This window comes from Phalangium opilio, unplaced genomic scaffold, assembly GCF_054372755.1.
Source record: "Phalangium opilio isolate 3A_F unplaced genomic scaffold, DU_Popi_V2 ptg000011l_1, whole genome shotgun sequence".
NCBI classification, from domain to species: domain Eukaryota; kingdom Metazoa; phylum Arthropoda; class Arachnida; order Opiliones; family Phalangiidae; genus Phalangium; species Phalangium opilio.
This window is the reverse complement of record NW_028324147.1, coordinates 11,161,020-11,185,248: the sequence shown is the minus strand read 5'-3', so window position 1 is coordinate 11,185,248 and position 24,229 is coordinate 11,161,020. Positions and strand designations below refer to the sequence as shown.

At 36.8% G+C, this 24,229-nt stretch overlaps 1 protein-coding gene across 1 annotated transcript in view; it reads right to left on the bottom strand.

Moving 5' to 3' along the window:
• Positions 1-24,229, bottom strand: part of LOC149712142 (uncharacterized) — an 89,410-nt gene that overhangs the window by 55,015 nt on the left and 10,166 nt on the right. Inside the window, exon 2 of the mRNA XM_089860722.1 lies at positions 23,037-23,175. Within this exon, the coding sequence (XP_089716848.1) occupies positions 23,037-23,130 (94 nt within the window). The 5' untranslated portion in view covers positions 23,131-23,175. The remainder of the gene's footprint in view (positions 1-23,036; positions 23,176-24,229) is intronic.

Genomic DNA, 24,229 nt, shown 5'->3' with positions numbered 1-24,229 from the left:
TCTAGAATTCTTAGAAAATCATCAGTAATCAAAATAATTTTCGTGAGTAATCATAGGTAATCAGAAATCTCCGATAATCACTGGAAATCACGTGAAATCTTGAAAAAATCAGAAATAATCACATGATTTACTAGTAATCTTTTGTAATCACCTCGGTAATCACATCTTTCGTGAAATAAACACGCATAATCAATCGAAGAATTCAAAAATCCGAAATAAAAATCGTAATCAGTTTAAATAGAAATAATCACTGCATTCATCGAAATTCACGAAGAATCCAGTGGTAATCACGGCATTCACCAAACAATCACCGGAATTCATTGGAATTCAAACAGGAATCACAAGTAATCTGCGCCAATAACGGGAAATCAGTCTAAAGATTATGGAAATTACCTAAAATAATCGTAATCACAGAAATCAAGGATTTCGTTCAGTAATCATCGGAATTCACATAATAAATCAGAAATCGGTAATCAGGTGTACAAAATTTTAGCGAATGACTAGCTCCTCGGTCAAACTGCTACAGGCGGTGATTCAAAAAGAGATTCCTTATCAAAACACAGCTTGTGGATGAACCATTGAATCGTGAACCTTTCGAGGCGCTAAGAGAGAATAATTATACCAAACTAAAAGTCTGAACTTTACCAAGGGGAAAATAACTTTTACGAATTACCAATTAGTTGATTAACAATATTATAATAATTATGCTTCTAAAAAATTGTAAAGATGAGGCAGATTTAAATGTGACTCAATCATACTTCCATTGATTAGAAATACAATCAATATTAAATGATTGACACTTGATAGCAAAGAGTTATTTAATAAGGTTGATCGAAAACCTCAGAAAATGCCCAAAAAGTCACAAAATGGGCTAACTTACTGGGATCTCAGATTAATGATGAAAGGAAATAGGAAGGCATTTTAGAATAGGGCATCGGTATTCCCTATAGTCGAACCTTGGGAAAAAAAGTCACCCCAAATAGTGCTACCATGGATTTAGAAGCTTACCCTTCATGGATATTTCACTCACCTTAAAACACGCACCACATTTATTCCTCGTCTGAAATGGCGTGAACTGGTTTGTGACGTAGAATTTGAGGCGAATTTATTGAAGGAGGGGGTGGTGAGTGTCACGCACCTTTTTGACGTACAATTTGAAGAAAATTCAAAGAAGGAGGGGGTGAATAGCTCGTGAGCCAAGTGTCTTACCGAAGGCTACAGTGATATATCCATGAAGCGTAAGCTTCTATATTAAATCTATGCTCCTACTCCGCTTTATTTAAGCCTTGGCTTCTATTTATCCGCCGTTTCTCTTCTCATCCCGGTACATGGCCGCTGGGCTTAAGGGTTTTGTCTCTAATATACGTAGGTTTTTGGTTTTTTATGTAAAAATTTGTTTAAACTATAAATTGACGACAAAAAATGACACAAAAATTTGCCATTAAAAGCAATAATGCATTTAGAGTCAGATAGCGATTCAAGCGCAATATTTATACCAGAATTATCGTTTTGGGAAAAGGTGGATGGTAGATTTAAGAATTAATCTGTAATTGGTTACACGTAACTATTATCTCAACTTGCGTAAGAATAACGTTTGCTAGGCTTTTTTCAAAAGAGCTAACTTAATTTCAAAGATGCGAAAAACCCTTTTATGTTTCCTAGGCCTGGCCGGTACAATTCAAACTACGTCGTCTACATGGGGTGTCAAAGTTCTACATTCTGCCGTCTGAGGGCGCTTCATGGCGATATTATTTGCAAACACCCGGTTTTGCTTGCTTTTCATATCTATGGTTATTAATCTGAGCTGGGATAAAAGAGTCCAAAACAAGCCGAATGAAATATTCTGTAAAAAAAGGAGAACGCAAGGACTCTTTCGTAGGCAATGTCCACCGAAAAACGTTAGCACTGTCGTTTGACCAGGTCTCTCCTCCCTGGTTTGACTCGTCTCTCTTTACTTCAACGTCATCCTTCCGTAGTGTTTTTCCTACTGTTAGGGGAAATAATTCTGTGAACGCTATCATGACAGTATAATTTCGAGTGACGGTTATTAGGCTTATATTGTTTCCTATTTGGCTTCAAAAGCTGACTCGTAAATCTTTTTCGGTCGTGGTAAAGATAATTCTAGCAGTAGGCTAGGTATATTTTGTTTCTTAGTCGGCTTTAGTCAAGGAGTTAAGCTAAATAATTATGGATGCTTTTATGTATTTACAATCCCATCTCCGTCGCCAATTTTATGTTCTGTCTTTAATGAAGAAGATATGCTCTTAGTTTAACTGATATGCACTTTAATTACTTAATACTATAATACTGAAATTGAAATATTGTTAGACGCGACATAAATGTATATTCCGGCTCCATAGCTTAATCTATCCCTGGCTCCATTGCTAGGTTTATCCGTTGTTCGTTTTAGGCGGACGCTACTTCTTTAGCGCCACCGCGTGACCGATACATAGGAGATGTTAAGCCTGTGCCTCCGCGTACTGTTACTGCTAGTACTTTCATAGAACTAGGTACACGAGCAATTGCAGCAGACGACCATTTCCCAGTCAGGCATGATGCGCTCTGTCCCTTCCCGTTCCTACCATTTCTTACTACTAAAAATGCAGTTTTCATCCCAAATGCTAGCAGCCCATCATAGTCTGACTTTTACCTACGTAGGTAATGGGTAGAAAATGGTGGCCGATTTTGAAGGTGGTATTTTAGGATTTTGTGCCGCTTCCATCGTGCCTACACTAGAGAGAAAAAATTTGGTCGAGTTCGAAAAAATTTCCTACCCCCTTCCCCTCAACCGAAAGCCGCGGAACACGGACGCGGGTGCTTGAATCTGGTTAGGCCGTCTACCGCCACGAGCGTCTCACGTTTTGGAGGAAAAATTCAGAAACCGCTACCAGAGGGCCAACCGTTGGTGTGTTATCAAGAATATTCACTTTCGCTGAGTGAAGAATTTGGTTAGTTCAGTACTTCTAGTCTCATCTTACTTCTGGTATAGTTATATTTAAAATGATTTTAGTAATAATGTTTCTTAAAACGACTGAACTATAATTAAGGTAAAATACTGACGATTAAAATAATAAATATAATGTGGAGGAGATCAGACCAACACCTCCCTTTGTGGACAACCCCCAATACTGCCAACGGGTGAGGGTGACGTCATTATACTAAATATTACAAGTTGTTTGGAATTCATGCTTTTTAGCCACATCGTATGATGAACATCTACGATGAGGGTCTTAGTTTGACCTGGCCTGTTGGTGGTGGTGGTGTCGTGGAAGAGAACTGCCTTAGACAGTATAAAATTTTTCGATCGTCATTGAAGGGAGAGAATTGTGGTGAGGTGATATTTTTCGTTCGTGTATTTTAAAAGGAAGGAAATTATGATAGTTAGGTTAAGCCATATACCCTCCCTTAAAAATTCCTCTTACCCGTCGACAATAAGAGTTTCACGCTCCCCTCTTTCAACATTCAAAGAAATCGAGGGAAATTTTGAAAGCAAAAGCAAGTATTTACTGACGTTCTTTTTAGAATGGTCTTAAGGCACCGGGATATTACAATTATTGGGTGTTTTACCGAAGTGTGCATCGGCATAAGTCTATGTTGTAAACTCATCGAGGGGATAATCACTAAAACTACCTGTTCTTCGATTCGCCGGAATATTACAATTACGCCATAAGTAAATTAATACGGGTAATAATTCTATCACCGTTTAGGGTAGGGCATCGAGGGGCTATTCACTCTGATTTTATGCACAGTAATTTATTTAAGCATTGTAAAAGATATCGCTATTCACTCATTAGGGTAAAGTATAGAGGGGTTATCCACTCATTAGGGTATGGTATAGAGGGGCTATTCACTCGTACGATGTGGCTACTATTACGAGCCCTTGGGTCGCCTTGTTTTTATGAAAGTGTCAAGGTAAACGTTTGGGTGGGCATTCTTGGAAACTGAATTTTCGGGCCCTTCTTCTTTCACTGGAGACATTTACTTGGACTTCCTGCGTGATGAGTTTAGTTCTTGCATATGTGTTGCAAGAAATGGACGGTCGTATTGAAGAGTGCCTCCACCTCAATGTTAGACACATCGAGTATATACGTTGCAGTGTTTACCAAACAGATTAGAGGTTGTAATTTGAGGCCCAAGTTCTAAGACTAATCGTAGGCCTGTGCTTTAAAATATTTTGTTGCATTCAGGTATATAAACATGAATTCCAAACATTTTTTTACACCCTGTATAATTTAGTATAGTACGTCATCCGTTGCGGGTTGTTCGCAAAGGGAGGTGTTGGTCTGATCTCGATCATACTGTATTTATTTAATTATTTAAGTAAAACCTCTTTCTTCGGAACGAGACCCATCAAAGTTTATATAGAACGAGTAGTGAAGATTGCATCGGAAGTCGAAACAATATACGCATTTCATAGTTAATATAAAGCGAATAATTAAGACGTGTCCTCGTTGAATTACAAATCACGGAAACTCAAAGTTAATATAGGACGAGTAATGACGTCGTTGTCATGAAAAGTTTATAAACAAGACGGCCCAAGGGCTCGTAATAGTAGCCATATCGTACGAGTGAATAGCCCCTCTATACCCTACCCTAATGAGTGGATAACCCCTCTATACCTTACCCCAATGAGTGAATAGTGCTATCTTTTTCAAGGCTTAAATGATTTACCGTGCATAAAATCAGAGTGAATAGCCCCTCGATTCCCTACTCTAAACAGTGATTAAATTATAACCGTATAAATTTACTTATGCTGTAATTCTAATATTCCGGCGAATCGAAGAACAGATAGTTTTTAGTGATAATCCCCTCGATGAGTTTACAACATAGACTTATGCCGATGCACACTTATCGCATCTTATAAATTTCAAACAAGGACTTATGCCCAGAAACTTTTGAAAGAGAAAGTTTAGTTATAGTGATTACGCATTTTAGTGATTATCCCCTCGAATTACCTTTAGCATTGCTAAAATGATCAAACGCATAACGCTCATTTAACACTATGTTAGCTCTATCTAAACCCACATTTGAATTAACCGCCAAAACGTTCCAGTCAAACATAACATAGATGACGATAGCTACCGAACGAGAACGAAACACATGAGGAGCGCGGTAGAAAAATCGTTATCTATTTAATTAGCACATACATAAAAAGAAAATAAATATAAACACCCCAAACATACAAATTCATAAGTATCCGACCCCACAGATAAAAATTCAAAAGTTTCCGACCCCACAGATTAAGAGGTACCCCACCCCATATCACCCCGACATTTTAGAGATAAAAATAAATAATAAAAAACTCGGAGTGTCTATCAAGTCTCTATGGTTTAGTGGTTAGAATGTTCGTCTACTACGCCAGCGACCCGGGTTCGATTCCCGGGTCTGACCTGAAAAAATTTTAATTATAATTAAATCTCTAACCGAGCCCAGTAACCCCTATGGGTGGGTTGTGGTAATATAAAGTTCCTTTTAAGCTAAAATCTGACGATAACGAAGCGACAACCCCGGCCACTACTACTACTACTACTACTACTACTACTACTACTACTACGACGGCTCGGGTCAAACTAAGAGCCTATCGTATACTACGATATGGCTAATAAATGATAAAAAACTCGGGGTTTCTATCAAGTCTCTATGGTTTAGTGGTTGAATGTTTGTCTACTGCGCCAGCGATCCGGGTTCTATTCCCGGGTCTGACCTGAAAAACTTTTAATTAAAATTAAATCTCTAACCGAGCCCAGTAACCCCTATGGGTGGGTTGTGGTAATATAAAGTTCCTTTTAAGCTAAAATCTGACGATAACGATAGCGAAAACTCCGGCCACTACTGTTACTACTGTTACTACGGCTCGTGTCAAACTAAGAGCCTATCGTATACTACGATATGGCTAAAAACCAAGAAATCGTTTTAGCATTAATGAAAATGAAATGAAATGAAATGGTTTTTAGTAAAAAGACATGACGGGAAACCAAAATAAACCTCTACGAGTCGATACGAGTGCTATCTACCCACTTAATTTCCTGAATATGCTACTCTCGCTATAATTGCGGTCATGAGGCTTCGTACTTCAATTACTTGCATATAGAATATACAATTCAAGATTAAACTGCTGTTGAATTCAGATATATTAAAAAAATTTTAACTACTCCCGGCAGGTGGTTAACTTTGTCTAAATATCAATCCCTGCCTCCATAGAGGATAAACGGTAAAGCAAAGGGCATTTTCAACTAGACATTACACTTTTTAAACAGAAGTCAGTCAATCAATGAGAATAAACCGTGAATGATTAATACACATTTGGCGAGTTATTATTTTAAACATTGGTAAAGGTTAGGGAGTACTCCTCTATTGTATCAAAAACGAATTCATGATACCATGAAAACGTTGAAACAAGGCAATGCTGGCGCCACGAGGTCATACTTTACATTATATGAGGGAGGGGCTAAATATTTGGGAATTTTCTAGCGCCCTCTAGAGTTCATTCATTTATTTCGCGTTTCCATTTCCAACAGTGACGGAAAATGGAGCCTCCCAGGTCCAGGAGTGTTGGAGTCGGTCTCAATAACAAAACTGTTAAAAAAATTTATGATGAACTGGTATGTTTAAGTCGGACTTATCTGGGGCAAAATCTGTACATACCATTAAAAGATTTCTCAAACTTTGGCGTAAAACGCCAAGGCTTAATACCCGATTAATAACCCACCGATGGCGCAAAAAAGGGGATTTTAAGGTGTTACCTAGAAGGAAGGCGGTAACCGTTTTCGAACTGGACTTCACGGTACCAAGGGACAATTCTACCATTCCACTTTCTTATGGTATCCTGAATTCGTTCTTGATAATACGTAAAGGTAAATTTAAAAAGAGGTAGTGAAATACTATTTGAGGACTCTTTTGACTCCCTAATTAGGCCGTACCTATTTTAAGACCGTGCTTTCGATTTGTCACTGAACACAATAATTAATTATTATATTCAATTATTTATGAACAAGTTGTGAAAACCAATATATTACCTCTCTTGAGTCAAAAGCCTCACTAACTACTCTTTTATGATAAGCAGTTGCAGAAATTAAAACAGGATACAGACAGACACGTCTTAATTACTCGCTTTATACAAACTATGAAGTCTATACAGTGTATCGACTTTATAGGCAATCTTCGTTACTCGTCCTATATAAACTTTGACTAGAAAGGTTTCGGTTGAGAGAGGTTTTTCTCCAAAAATTTTATAAATTTTTTTTTGATATTAATTATTTTTAATGGAGACTTACTTATCATACTTCTAGTTTTATCGTTTTAAGAAACGATTTTCCTAACATCATTTGAACCTAGCTATTATTGATGTTTGACTACTAGAGTAGAGAGATTTCTGAAAAACCATAAGGTGATGTTGTAAAACATTTAGGTGATGAAAGCTAATAGAACAGTAATCGAACATAATTTTCCAGATTTCCGTGAACTGTGAATGTGGTGCGGAAGTTGAGAACACACATATATTTGAAAACTGCGAACGCGGTCTCTTGGGTGTAACAATAGACAGGCACACACACGGAGAGAGACAGATAGCCGAGAACAGAACCTCTTCGTGACATACGTCACTCGGAGAGTCGGAGTATTTGCTATATTGGCTTGCTATGAGTCCATTATTGGATGATGTTGGTCCAATGTCGGTTAGATATTGGTCCAGTATGCGTTACATATTAGTCCGAGATCAGTTAAAATATTAGACGTATATGTGCCCATGATGTGCTCGAAATTAAACCAATATGAACGTGATATAGTCCAATATCGGTAAGAAATTTGTCCAATGTGGGCTTGGTTTTAGTTCGTTATAGGTTAGATATTAGTCCAATATTGGGAGGACACGAGTTAACTGATGCCCACTTGCGTAAAATATGGATAATAGCCAGACCATTTCTGGATAATAATAATATATGAGTCTCGATCCAATTTTGGATGAAATTCCAAATCTGGCATATCATTCGACAGTCCCATTTTGGACACTAGTTGCGTTATCCAAAAATAGATAAAAACTGTGCTGTCTCAGAGTCAGTCGTTTGGATACTTACATCCAATTTTGGACAACATTTTCTAACAGTGCATGTTGCACAAATCATAGATTAATACGCCAAATTTGCACACTTCTGATCAACTTTGGCCAGGCCATAAAATGACCTGTCAAGTGCACTTTAAGATTCCACAGATCGTGATCGCTCATGGTATTCTTTACCACGCAGGTGGCATTAAACGGTGAAAAAGTCTACAAATCAAAATATTTATTCTAAAGTAAATTTGTCAAAATATATTTAGTTCAAATCTAACATTCTAAACGAATTTTTAACAATAATTACTAAAATGTCACCGCTCAATTCGGAGAATTTTTCCTGCCAAATAAAAGGCGATATTTTTTATCAAAACTACCGGATGATAAAACTGTTCTATTCAACAGAGTAGTATCACCCCATATTAACTTCCCATCAGTTCTTATACAAAGGCAGGGGGGTGAAATTATATATATACTAATATTTTAAATAATTAAATTTTGTCTTGACTGTGTGTAAAGGGCGAGAGTGTGTGGAAATTTCACATTTAATTTATATTGCGTTTATTTTTTATCTTCTGAGTGATGATGACGTCACGGATAGTTACATGTTCTATATTGAACTAGGTGGCGTTCATTGGAGTGTCCCCGTACGAGCACAGCGTTTTGTTCAATACAAAACACTAAACGATTGTTCAAAACAGAACACTAATCGAGTATTCAAAACTGAACGCAAAACAAGTGTTCAAAAATGAACGCAAAACAAGTGTTCAAAAATGAACGCAAAACAAGTGCTCAAAACTGAACCATAAACAAGTGGTCAAAACTGAATGCGAATAAAGTGCTCAAAACAGAAAATGCTCTTAGTTCTAAGACGCGCGTTAAGTTGTTAAATAAGGAACTTCTGTTTGATCAACCAACATCTAACATCTGTTCTATGGCACGCGGGTATTCGTTCTTAAAATAACTCGTGTTTGTTCGATGACGCACAGGTTTTCGTTTTTGAAAGAACTCGTGTTAAAAAAGTAGATTATTGTATAAAGAGACCATGTACAAAATTAAATATTAGGCCAAGCAAGATTAACGTATAAAAAAATATTAGCCTACTGAGTAGAGGTTTTCTTGCACGTAATGTTGATAAGTTAGAGTAGTTCAGTTTTAGCGCTCGCATGTAAGATCACACCTTTTAAAATAGTAACCTGACTTAATCATAGTTGACTATTAACATATCTTTACCTCTTCGAATGACGATGACGTCACGGAGAGGTAGTATAGTGGACATGTATCTGTGTGTCTGTCACCGTGTTCACAGTTGACAAATCGTAGCAAAAGTTTTCGCAGAAAGCAATTTTTGGCTTCGACTCTTATCGTTAGGATTAAGGGGGAGGACAACTGACCTAAACTTCGAATCTTTTTCAAACGATGGCGCTCAGATCAGCGGGGAATAACACAATTCTATCCCCCGTGTAGTAGGTGTTATAGTTTATATTTATAAGTTTTCCTTCTATAAACCATCCCTGTACAGGAATTCAACTATTTACTCTTATTTAACGCTATAGTAAGGCCGAAATTATACAGGGCCGGTAGGCCCTTGTAGATATGACTTGTAACGTTAAAGTAAAATTCACATGCTTTTGCTAAATTTCCTATGGAGATTAACATGGGGTTTTTCGTGATTTTTCCCCACCGCTAACTTAAAAACTACAGCGAAGTTACTTTTCGGAATTATCTTAAATTAACAATTAAGTATTCAGGGTGTGCTATCAGCCAGTTTGATCAAAACAATTAAGTCTAAGTATGTTAATTTTAGTTTATTACAGAAGTACGGCTTTGGCCATCGTGATTGGACATAATAATTAGCTAGATATCTTGGAAAACTCAGTGTTACTATGTATCTGTAGTGTGGTGGTTATCACGTCCGCTTCACACGCGGAAGGTCCTAGGTTCGAGCCCTGGTTGATTCATGTATTGACCATCGTGATTGGACATAAGAATTAGCTAGATCTCTTGGAAAACTCAGTGCTACCACGTATCTATGGTGCAGTGGTTATCACGTCCGCTTCACACGCGGAAGGTCCCAGGTTCGAGACCAGGCAGATACATGTTTCAACCATCGAAATCGTAATGTTAAACTCTATGGAGCTTAACATTATGAGGTGGAAAACTTTTTGCGAGTTAGACCCAAGGTTTCGCGCCCAAGGGAGTACACTTTTTTCACAGCCTAACTTTACACCACTAGCAAAGGCTGAAAAGGTATAGTATCTCATTTCTCGTAGTGTAAGGTTAACTTGGCCTTTTTCAAAAAAAAAAAAATTTTTAAAACACGCGCTAGCTCACGCGCCAGCACGCGCTGAATTTCAATAAAAGTTTCAATTCAAATCTCGCGCTTAATTTCACCATTTTGATTCTCCAAGTAAGTTCACGTGATTTTTTTAAAACTTTTTGGACCTATTTTTTGTCTTTCTAAGCCTAAGGTTAAATGATCACAAAGAAATAGTTGGAGAATTTTTATAATTTTCACATGGTTTCAATGAATATTTAGCATAGTGTGTTTTTATACAGTGCATTGTATTATCCGACCATTCCAATTTCCACGGCTCTCACCCGCTGACCTCACTAAAATCCAATCGCTCAAAGCCCGCGTTCAGCTGCTCTCCCCGACAGTTGAAAAACTTTGTAAAGATCAATCGCAGTTCCTGCATACTACGAGTAATAACCCAAATATTGAAGTCTTTAGTTTCTGCTGTTCCTGCCAATTGTACGACCACAACTCCATCTAGTCCCACAACTTATGAGTTATCCTGTGATAAACCCTGTGATATTACTCATGATGGGCATCATGAACCAAAGAAACAACAGGATTGTCCTATAGATGTTGCTTCCCAGTCAATCCTCACATGTGATACTTCTAATGATTCCACTCTACCATCTTCAGTCTCCATAACTACAAACTCATTAGCAATCAATCTCCTCGATGACTCTCTAGGCCAAACTCAATCTCAAACCCAAGACAAAAAAAGAAACGTGGTCGCCCTAAAGTCTCCGTAACCATTCCCAAGCCCACCACTCAAGCTGTTAAACGCAATACCAAGAAGATTACCAATAATTGCGCAACCTGCTCGCAACTAGTGAGTGATGATCACAAAGCCTTCCAATGTGAAGCTTGTCTAGCTTGGTGTCACACTTCGTGTGTCAACATCTCCGATGACTTATTTGACTTTCATCAAAAGTGGATGAGAGGAAAAGTATGAAAATGGCCAAAAGTCGCGAGTCATCAGAGTTTCGCCGTAGTTGACCGTTTCATTGGCGTAGCTATACTGGGTCTGTTCACTCCCTTAAAATAGGTCTTGTGCAAGTTGTGTTAATTCGCGGTTACGCGGTTACCGTCGTCTGCTATTGTGTATGCTAGAACTTCCTCGACTTGTGTTTGTAGTCAGGACAGAGTAGCTGGTAATGTTTTAAAAGGTATTTGAAGGTATAATATGGATTTAAGTAAGGTTATCGAAGCAATAGAAGAGCACATAAAACTAGATACGTTTAAAACAAATCTAGGTAATTCAGCTATAGCGCGAGCAGCTTGCATCGTGATTCGCGTGATCGAGTGGGTTATGGATAAACCAAGGAGCATAAATGTCTGAACTACTTTAAGTCGCGACTTCGCAAGTCCATCAGTCACTAGTAAACTAAATAGTTATTGGCGAAACTTTGATGTCCGCGTTTTTTAACACAGGCTCTATGGCCATTGTCATACTTTCCCTCTCATCCACATTTGGTGATAATTATAAAAATAAAATCAACAATCTCATAAAATCAACAACTCAAAATAAAAAATGAAATTTATGATCAAAATGAATCTAATTTCAATCAACGACAAACGGAATCAACGTGTTAATCTCTCCATCCACGGAAATATGAAATTTCTACAGGAAACATGAAAGTGCTATCAACCTAACAATTTTTAGAAATGTAATTTTAATCAATGAAACATACTTTTTTAAAGTTAACTAATTATAAGTCGCTAATTTGATTATTATATTTAAAAAAATTATATTATTTAAGTAATAAATTTAACGATGGTGTTGATAGTACCAATAGAGTATTCAAGGATTGATTACGTTAATATCAACGTATCAAACAAAAAGTATTTAATTATAATTTGGAATTTCAATTTAAATTTATACAGTTTTTTAAATGCCCATTGAGATTCAGAGTCTGTCACTGAATGTTGAAGATCTCCAGTCTCTGCCAAGTGATTTAAATTTTCAGACCCTCTCTGTGGGAAAGGGGGAATTAAATTAACGAGACTTACAAACTGACATCATCCTTAAATTAAATAAGGATTATAAATGAAAAGTTAAATCAAGGTATTGAAGGTTTAATTCTAATGTTAGGAAAGGATTTTAAAATATCCATGTGGTGGCATAACTAGTTAAATATCAGCAACAGTTGAAAAACCTTGGCCTAACTTTTAGGGTGGTCTGCTACAGTATAAGGTACAATTCGTTCAGTAATGTCAGGGTAGGAAATAAGTTAGGTTTACAAGTCCCAAACCAGTTTATTAATTGCTCGGACCAGTTTATTTATTCCAAAAGTTGGGGTCAGTGGTATCAGGGAGCACTTTATTAATTATGGTTTTTGGAAAAAATAGACGGTTGGACCAGTTTATAGATTCGGGGTTCCTTATCAGAATTTTTCTAGCTCAACACATTTTCTACCAATTCTACTCCTAGGTAGTTAGTACTCCTTGGCTACAACTTCCCTACAAAAGTTTTGTATTCTATTGACTATTGATCTTGTCTAGCGTCTATACTCTAGAATGAGTCTCTTGTAGTCGACAGTCTAGACCATAGCCAGTACTAGTTGTCAGTAGTCGTATTTCTCAGTAGTGTATGGTCATATTACAAGATTTTGATCTGGCTTACTGATAGCGAGAGAAGATATTGCCACCGAATTTATGTAAAATGCAATAAGTAATAAGGATAGTTCAGAAAAGGATTAAGAACTTCAAATATCATTAGACATGTTGATTGATATTTAGTGGCAACTAGTTGAAAAATTGTGATAAGAAATGAAAGTTAACTGTTATGGATTGTTATATGCTACTTTTTCCTACAGTAAAAAATTCAAATTCAATTAGAATTTTCAGCTTCTTTACTTTTGTGTCTTTACGTGCTTTTTATTCTCACCATTTTAGAAATTTAATCTATAGTGGGACCGGTAAAATAATAATTAATGCGAGGGTCACTGGTCCCAAGGACCACCACCACATCCGCGACACCAATTCGCCGCCGCCCACTCCGAAACAGGCGAGCGCCTGAAAGGCTCAACCTATGAGACAGCAGCTAAACCAAGTTTTCACCATAATAACAATAACCTCATGAAGGACAGTATAAATAATGAGTTTAAACAAACTTTTCACCATAATAACAATAACCTCATAAAGGACAGTATAAATAATGACTTTAAACAAACTTTTCACCACAATAACAATAACCTCATAAAGGACTGTATAAAATAGTGACTTAAACGAAGTTAAATCTGAATTACAATCTACCTCATTAAGCTCAACCAAACTGTTACAAATGCATAGCGCAATATTACAAGTTGCCAATGATCTTCGAATTTTATTGTTAAACCCTCACATTATCTTAAGACTCATACAGTCACTGGGTTTTAATCTCACGGGAGAGTATTGCTATATTCGTAATTCCCGCCTATTCCAAACACAACCTAGATGGCGCCCCATCCTCAGATATCGATTGATTGTAACCCCCATTTTCTAAGCATGAGATATAGGAGAGAACATTCCTCACTTCTTTATCCGCACTAAAGCGGCATCCTTGCCACCCAATGTAACGAATGACCATAATCATATGGTAGAATAAATCTTGGATATTGATTAGTATATCTCGCATAATAATTCCACCAAGACTTGAACACTACAGTTAATTACTTATTTAATTAAACTGTAAACCAAATTTTTACTAGATTGGTTTTATTCATAATCGGAATGCTATTTTATAAACAATGGAAAAAAACCTGAAAATTTTAAATTTGTCGGGGTCAATGAATATAGTAATACTAATTCTAGTCACTAGAGGGCGCGAAAAGTGTAATCTGGCCGGGGCCATCTTGTTGTATATTAACTAGATCTATTGGAAAACTTAGACTTACCACGTGTCTGTGGTGTAATTGTTATAATAAATATTTAACAATTATTTCACTTCCCTTGGTTTAATAATGTGACATAGGTAGCGTACTTTTTCCCTACTTTTAAAACCATTAAACTAAGTAATATTAGAAGTTCCTTAATACTTGCAAATAATATTAGTAAATGGCGTGAATTGATCATAGAAATGGGGTTAAAGTACACCCTAAATGATGTCTTTTTTGGCACTGGAAAAAACAGCATATATGGTGTTTGAATGCACCATTATATTTTAGAGTGCAAATGTATGACGGTAAAGCAAACATAATTATTCAAAATCTAATTTCATTAAGACTGAAGTGACAGATATTATATAAAAACGTCTTGGTTTGGACCAAGGCCGAAAAAACAAACGATATGTGTGAGGTTTATCAATTGACTGAAGTTCAGATATTGAAGTTTTTTCTAGTTATTTTTATCCACTCAATCCTTAATCAATATTTAATTCAATCAACTGGTTTTACTGTTAATCGATCTAGTCCCTCTAAATTAATTGAAAAAATTACATATCTACGCTTTTTCAAGAACAATTACATTTTCCGAAAACATTTTATCATGAAATTAATTATTTTGAAGGGATTTCGTGTCGATACTCACTAACTTGTGAGCACCTTGACCGACATAGTTTTAATTGTCGCTGGCTTGACAAATTTTCAAGATTGCACCAAAAGAAGTTTAAATCTGTTTTAAGTTGTTGATAAGACTGTAGTTTACAGTGAATGTCGTCTACTTAAGACAAAGCAACAAAGTTTATCCTGCGTGGTAAAGGGTAAAGATCACATAAACAGAAATACTTCTCAGTACAAGTTATATTCATTTCCCGCGGAAATAATATGGTTAAACACATCATTCATTACTAGCAGATACTAGTTATGCCAAGAAGGTCACATTTAACTCCGACACCCCCTCTCTTCCTCTATTTTCCCAATATATGGCATTTTATAATCACCAGTGGTTTCAGTGTATGGGAAATTCTTAAGTACGGAAATGGAAGTTCCAGTGCAACTTTACCATCATAGAGGCGACAATAGAAATATAGCATTTCGATATACGAAATTAAATGTATAAATTCGCGTAACACCCTGGTTTGGCATCCACGATTAAATATATACATTTTCCATTCGAGTTATGCCAAAGTTCGCTTGCTCTTTTTAGACATCCAGTAGAACATTTCAAATATTCAATACTGTACCCTCAACACGTACTCCCTTCCAAATAATTAATTTCATGATAAAATGTTTTCGGAAAATGTAATTGTTCTTGAAAAAGCGTAGAATTGTAATTTTTTCAATTAATTTAGAGGGACTAGATCGATTAACAGTAAAATCAGTTGATTGAATTAAATATTGATTAAGGATTGAGTGGATAAAAATAACTAGAAAAAATTTCAATATCTGAACTTCAGTCAATTGATAAACCTCACACATATCGTTTGTTTTTTCGGCCTTGGTCCAAACCAAGTCGTTTATATATAATAAATATCTGTCATGAAGGCTTTATTGTATTGAACATAAGGTGAGACAAACCTGATCTCGCATCTTTGAAAATGGGGATTTTTTTTCATGAGCGATTAAGATTACCAGTGAAAGGGAAAGGGCGTGCGTGACTGATCAGGTATAGAAAGCGACCTGAATCTGTGGGGATGTTCACCAGGGCCATTTTCATTTAAGGAGCAAGACCACTGAAGACGAACCAAAATGGCTAGTTTTAGTTCGAGTCCAGTGTTCAAAATAATAGCCCCATACGTATAAAATTTTACTCACTTATAGTTCAAACCTTCTCCTAGCGATTAAAACAGTTTTTATTATTTTTAATTCCATATTTAAGTCAGAATATTTTTCCCGCTGGTGAAGTTTTCGATGTAGTTATTCGAGACCAGCTCTTACAATTCAATACCTAATTTTTGGCCCAATATGTCATTCGAAAAACAATTTTGAGCTGTATCGATTAAAATAAGTTTCAATTAAATCCGTCCACCTGACCTGCGAACACCTGAGAATGTTACGGGAATTTTATCTTTCCATAGCACAATTTCTTTCATTGACCACCACCACGCGAGTGGTTTCCCCTCGCTGGTTACCCCCTTTTCAATAGAAACACTTGTAATATCTGTTAAGTTTTTTTCTAGAAACTACAATGCCTATAAAACTAGAACTGTACTTCTCTTCGCAATGGAAAGTACATTTAGTATAGCTTTGAAGGCACTAAAGTATTCATCTGAAACATGGTGACTTTCAAGAGGGTCTGGACTAGGCCTAATGCACAAAAATTTTGCGCTATTCGAAAGAAGGGATAATTTGAGTGTCAGATAAGGTGTGAGTCTTGCTCCTAAAATGTACACGTAGTTTACGGTTAGTGAACCTTTGTATCATTTTAATACAGTAATGGCAGTGCTGCGTATGCAAAAGTCTTAGTCGGTGTCATCCCCCCTACTGGGCGCGTGCCAGTGGCGCCGCCAGGTCACTGTGCACTGTCGATCTGGTGAGGAAAAGGGAAATCGGTTTACCAAAAGCAGTCTGACCTCGAAGAAGGAACGGGGGAGAAAAAGGTTAGGTAAAGAGCACAAAACAAACAAGATGACCCAAGGGCTGGGCTCATAATTTTAGCCACATCGTAACGAATAAAAAATTTCAGTGAATAGCCCCTCGACCTTTAAGTGTGATATAGTGATTACTAGTAATCCTAACTTCAATTCATTCTCTTCTGTTATAATTATAATAGTGGGACACAAATGGGAAACTTGCGCACCTTTTAACAGTGCAAAAATGATTAATCGTAACGCATAAGTAAACCCTTAATTGAAGTACAGAACATCAGACTGATTGGTCCCTCGATGTGCTATTTTTAACTGTGCTAAAATGATTACCCGTAATCTGTACATCAATAATTTACCTTCTTTTATAATTACAATAGTGCGACACAAACAGAAAACTTGAGTGAGTAGCTCCACAATAACGCATACCTAAACCTTAATTGAAGTACAGAAAATCCAAGTGATTAGCCCCTCGTTTTCCTGAACTAAAAATAATTACCTGGGCCGTAATCCTTACGTTCATAAATTTACTTATGTTAAAATTGTAATACACTATGTTAAAAATATAGAGATACTATATACTTCCTTTTGCCTTTAAAAATTATTTTCGCTTGCTGGAGAAATACTCGTAAATTCTGGGATCGTGATAAGACCATTCAAAAAAAATATAACATCAGTATATTTGTTTTTGCATTTAAAGTTAACCTCAATTTCCTTGAATGTTTAAATAGATTAGCGCGACTGAATGCGTGAAATCCTTATTGTCGACGGGTGAGAGAAATTTTAAAGGGAGAGTTTAACACCTTGCATTATATTAAGGCAATCCAATAATAATTTCTTTCGCTTTAGATATATCGAGAAAACGTAAAACCCAATTCACAATCATTAATCTCACTTGTAAAATTAGTGCTTAAACTTACTATTACAATCCCCATCCATGTGAAAAAAGAACGAAAAATATCACCTCACCACAATCCTCTTTCATTCACTGTCCCTTCAATGAACCAAACATTTTACACTACTACTATTACGAGAATGACAACAGGGCAGGTCAAACTAAGAGCCTCATCGTAGATGTACATCATACGATGTGGCTAAAAATCAACAAGTTGGGAAAACCAAAATATTACCTCTCCGTGTCAAGAACATTATATAAACTTAAGTATCCAATGAAAACGTTATTATGTTTCTGAGTTGGGGTTTCCCATTTTTGTTGTTGTTTTGAAAAATATATCGCAATGCACGGGCCTTGATAGATATAGGTGGCAATGAATGAAATATATCACAATGCACGGGCCTTGATAGATATAGGAGGCAATGAATGAAATATATCACAATGCACGGGCCTTGATAGATATAGGAGGCAATGAATGAAATATATCACAATGCACGGGCCTTGATAGATATAGGAGGCAATGATGGAAATATATCGCATGCACGGGCCTTGGTAGATATAGGAGGCAATGATAATCTCTCTCTTTGCACGAGAGGTTTATCTTTAATATTTAAATAAATATAATTATTTTTAATTATTTTAATCTTCAATAATTAACATTAATAATAGTTAAATCGCTTAAAATAAAGTTATACCTATTATCTTCTCAAACTTTGCTAATATTGACGTTTAAAGTGAAGGGTACCCCTCTTGCCCGCTTTTTTCAAATTTGGGGTATATATATGATTCGTTTCCATTATAATAGTAAGGAAAAAGCGCAATTGCGAAAACCTTTGGTGGCGATCCCACCTTAGGGAGGCTAGACGTTTCTCGTAACCCTAGCTGATCGCTGCGTATATCCTAAAACCAAACGATGATAATGGAGTAGAAGCCAATGATGCAGATTGGTGTATATGTGGAATAGACGGAAGACCAGTGGATGGTGGTGTTAGAAGCCAGTGTAAGTGCAGACTGGTGTCAATGTGGGATTGACAAAGAACAGAAGATGGTGGTGATTAGGAGCCAGTAAGAACAGACTGGTGTCCGTGTGGGATGGACAAAGACCAGAAGATGGTGGTGTGAGAACTCAAGTAGAGTAGCCATTTCCGTGACTGTGAAAGCAGTTCGGAAATGGCGAACACGTTTGCTCCGATACGCAAACTGCGAACGCGGTCACGTGGGTGTAACAACGGACAGACAGACAGACAGACACACAGACACACACACACACAGACACGGCCGTTACAGAACCTCTCCTGGACTACGTCACACGGAGAGGTAAAAAGAGAGATAACTTTTCTGGCTAGTTAAAAACTTTTAAGACGAAAGTGTTAACCCATTTCCCATTTTGTAGAATATTGTAAAAATCAGATGCCAAAAGGTTCATCATCCTAGTGAAACCATGGATTTATAATAGAAGCTTACGCTTCCTGGATATTTCACTGTAGCCTTCAGTAAGGCATTTTGATTTTAAACACATTTATGTCATAAAAATTCACGCGGATGGGGACTGGGGGGCTGATGACGTAGAAATTGAGGCAAACTTTTTTCTCTCGGCGCGCGTGCGCGCCCGCTTTTCTAAAAATTGTTTCACGCGCGCTATTAAAATTAAAACTCAAGCGCGTGAAAAACTTCCACCCCACTCTGAATTTGCCTCAAATTCTGCTTCACAAACGCGCGTGCCAGGCTGGTACTAGCTAGCGCCAGTTCAGACGAGGAATAAATGTTGTGCGCGTTTTAAGGCGAGTGGAATATCCAGGAAGCGTAAGCTTCTATTATAAATCCATGGTGAAACTTTGTCTAAAGTAAACTGCCTTGTAGGCCTAGATCAAAATATTGTAATATTGGTATTTTAATATTATGGGCCCCTCTGAAATTTACGGGTAGGCGGCGCCACTGGCGCGTGCAGTATCCCCTCTTACAAGAGCGCACCCAGATGGAGGGATACACAGTCTACGCCCCTCTCTACCGCCACTAGTCTATAGGCTTAGTCAATTTTGTTACAACGAGATTAGATTTTAATTTATATAGCAAAACTTTTCCTAAGACTTTATATCGCTAACCAACTTCGAAATTAAATTGTATATGGCAACAGAGTTAAGTCTTCCTTAATCACCCCTAAGAAAAAAATCAAGTTAATCGAAAAAAAGACCACCAAGTAAAGTTCTTAGTCGCAAAAAGCGCCATCGACATTATAGGAAGACATAATACGGCAATACCAAGTATCAGACTACGACCACGTCTCTTTTCGACGCTAGACCGTTTGTGAGCCAAACAAAATGCAGAGTACTTGACTAACTCGGCTAATTTCAGAGGGCCTGACAACACTGCACTGCAGTTAAAGCTGAGAGAGGGGGAGGAAATATCTCTAGCCCTTTTAGTGGAAGCTATCTATATTTAGAGTAATAAAATAACATAAAAATTATTTTAAATTAATCTAAATCGATTAAAACCATGACCATTTCTGACTCCCTTTAATTATTAAAAATCATTTAATGAAGTAAATTTTATTTGAACACCCGGGAGAGGGTCAGTGAGGTCTAATTTCAAGAAGGATAAACTAGAATTTTGTTGGTGATAAGCGGGAATAGCCCCGAAATCCACGAGCAGCAAAATTCTTTGACGAAGCGAATGAAGACTTTCTAAATCGCATTCATTGTCTCTTTTATATACCCTCCCCTTGGTAGTTCTGTACAACAAAAGAACTTCAACAACTCGCTGCGGGGTCCAAGCGACCAGTTTTACCTTTGCCCTTCGTTCTGCCAGTCTTTATACCAGCATAGAAGGAAAAATTCTACATAGTATGACCATGGAACTAACTAACGCTAGGGACGGTCCGCACCGATAGAACTTACATTAGTCTCACTGAAAAACATACGTACCTTTACCAATGCATATTCAGTCCTGCTTAAATAGTTATTGGTTGAAAATGTCATCTGTTTTATCCTATATGGAAGCTGGGATTAATATTTTACAAAAGTAACCACTTGTCAAGCCAGAAGTAGTTCCAAAAAATTTAAAGAGAACTGAATTCAACAACTGTACTCCTTTATAGTATATTATCTATGAGAAAACCAAGAGTCATAACCGCAATTAGATCGCCGTGGTTATAGATCTGATCGGTCAATATTCCATCCAATTTTGCACTTTCTCCTTTTGAGCGGCTAATTTATCTTAATTTCTTTATTATGGAGAAACGTTAACAATAATGCTGAATAACTAAGAAAATTGTTGAGGTGTAACGAGAGGGTAGTGTTTACATTTAAATTGATTTGTCAATGGAGCTCTTAAAAACGCTTGTATAATTCATTAAATTTTATCGCCTATAGTTCCTTATCAATAAATAGAGATAGTTACATATGTTACATGTTCGGGAAGCCCTCACATGAGCAGTTCCCGTATGAGCGGATTTCATAATAGCGGTCCTCATAACAGCAGTTCCCGAAATGGCAGTTTACCCGTTACAGCAATTACCTATACAGCGGTTCTCGTAAACGCGGCGTACCCGTTACAGCAGTTCTCTAAAGAGTGGAAAAAGAGATATGCGAAAAACGATAGTTGTTTATTATGGTGTAAGCTGGCCAAGCAGGGTTATATGAACTCGAAAAGAACTAGGTCAGATATGGATAATTTGGTTAGGTTAAAGTTGATTATTTCAACTAAATAGTATTAGGTCAGGTCAGGTTAGGTTTTGTTTCGTTTGGTTAGACCAAAGAGAATATACTATCTCATTGGTTAGACTTAGGTTAGTAATATTTTGGAAATAGTGTAACAATGTTACGCCTTTTCAAAAATATTGTTGTTGACTTCCCAAATAATAATATTGTTTTTCCAAAAAATATTGTTTACAATTATCTACTTCCGAAATAAAATAACCTTTCTCGAATTATTATATGCTTTTTCCAAAAATTACTGTTTACAATTATCTACTTCCGAAATAAAATAACCTTTCTCGAATTATAATATGCCTTTTCCAAAAATTACTGTTTACAGTTATCTACTTCTGAAATAAAATAACCTTTCTCGAATTATTTTTCTATCCTGGTATGAGAATTGTAAACTGATACAGCTTGAAGAATAGTACGATAGTTAAGCGTACTTTTAAAAAAATTCATGAACACGATCCGTTAAGGCCTTGTAGGTCACATTACTGATTAAATGATCGCAGAAAAAGGTAGTTTTTGAAACCAACGAATATACAACTGTATTGTTAAGAAATGCGCAAAACTCAACACAAACACTGCTATTTCCCAAAATAGCAGCCGCTATTTCTAAAACAGCAGTTTTGAAAAACACCGCTGTTTTTTTTGGAATCGCGGTTGCTATTTCGAGAACTGCTCAAACGAGATACACCCACATATTTAGTTAAGTAAATGGATAAATAGCCCTCGTCTCGACTCGAAGAGGTTTCATTTCGTTACCCTACTTGTTTAGTTTCAAATAAGGCTTCTTTAATGTTTTTAAAGTAATATCAGAAGTGAGATGAGACTAGAAAAAATTGGTCGAGTTCCAAAAACATTTCCTACCCCCTTCCCCTCAACCTAAAGCCGCGGAACACGGACGCGGGTGCTTGAATCTAGTTCGGTCGTCTACCATCGCGAGCGTCTCACGTTTTGGAGGGGAAATTCTGAAACCACCACCCGAGGGCCAACCGTTGGTGCGTTATCAAGAATATTCACTTTCGCCGAGTGAAGAATTTGGTTAGCTCAGTACTTCTGGTCTCATCTCACTTCTGGTAATATTTAAAGATGGTTTTTGTACTATGGAATACTCAAGTAGTGATTTTATCTAGTCTTATTTTGAACTTGCAATTCGAATCATATTTTTGGTAAGGGTACTTACTCCCTGCTTTGATTTCAGCTCTAGTATGAAAAAAATTAAGCTATCATGCTTCGAAAATTAAAGTGTTGATAACGGTGTATAAATGCTAACCTATATTAGTGAATAGACATTTTTATAACTCGTGAATTATTCATAATTATTATTTTAACTGCAGTTGCTTATCTTTAAACAGCAACAAAAGAAGCATATTCAGGGAAAATAATTGGGGGATACTATTCCACTTGACACGGAGAGATTATATTTTAGTCTTACCAACTTTTGAATTCTTCGATTAAAGTTTGACTTTTTTAATATTAACAGAAAAATGCATAAGATGTATGGCGATCATTTAATTGCCGCAAGGAGTTGCGCTGTGGCGGTATGAGCCAGATAGTGATTCTTGAATATTGTTTATTTGGTGACCTGGATTCATTAATTCGAAATGCTCGAATTTAAGAAGCATTTGCTAAGCAAAAAAAAAAAAAAATTAGCTCACCTTGGTTATCACATTGGTTCGCCATGCAGAAATAAACCGGTAGTAGCAAGAGTTTTATCGAGTCCATTATAAAAAAGACCGATGTTGAAGGCATTTATCGATTCAGCAAATTTTCCTGAGCTGATCATTCGGAACGCACCTGCGAACAGAAAAGACGAATAGGAAGAATGTACATATGCCGTAGTGATATATTTAATTACACCTTTCATTCGTAAGACAACCTTCCGGCGAGTAGCAGAATATTTTTCCAAACCCAAATCATATCTTTCAATGAAATTTACAAGTTAACACTTATGTAGATCTCATTCCATTTTCAAAACAATAAAACCGTTCTAATTACTTCTCTCCGAATTCAAGTTGATGAATTCCACTAGATTGTTTTATCGGAGAATTCAAGGAAAAGGTTTTCTTTTTCTTAGTTTTGTTTTACCCTGATTTCTGTTTATACTAAATCCGAAATTTAATCAAACTCTCTATGGAGATTTACATTACGAGGTTGTTATCTTTTTTGCGAGTTTAGACCCAAGTTTTCCGAAAAAGGGCGTAAATGTTTATCCCAACCTAACTTCGTAGCACTAGCAAAGACTGAAAAGGTACAGCATATCAATTCTTGTAGTGTGAAGTTAAGTTGACCACTTTGAATAGGTTTCAAAAAAATTATTTTTAACCACGCGCTACTTCGCGCCAGCACGCGCTGTATTTGATTAAAAATTTCAATAGGTAGGACGAGCTAATTGAATAGCTCGAGTGCACGGACCTCTAGACCTTAGTTTCAAATACGTGTCAAATTTCCAACAGCCTACTACCTGTATGTGAAACTAAGGCCTAGAGGTCCGTGCACTCGAGCTAAAAAACTCGCTGATATTTTAAATCGTGAAAATCCTGAAGTTTTTCCTCTCTTGTCAGCACGCACAAACCTAGGTTACATAGAGACCTAGCTTTGTGCGTGCTGATAGCCAATGCTGTAACAAAGTATATACAGAATATGCTGTTGTTCGAGATACGGAGTTGCCTATCCTATAGTGTGAATATAAATTTCTTTACGCGCATTCTTTATCCATGGCTTAACAATAAATCACGAGACTCACGTCACGTAAAACATCCGGCCCGCATGCCTGAAAATCCGGAAGTAGCGTCATAACGTGATGACGGTTTCTTATTTTACAACGAGTTCAGCAAGACCATATACTTTA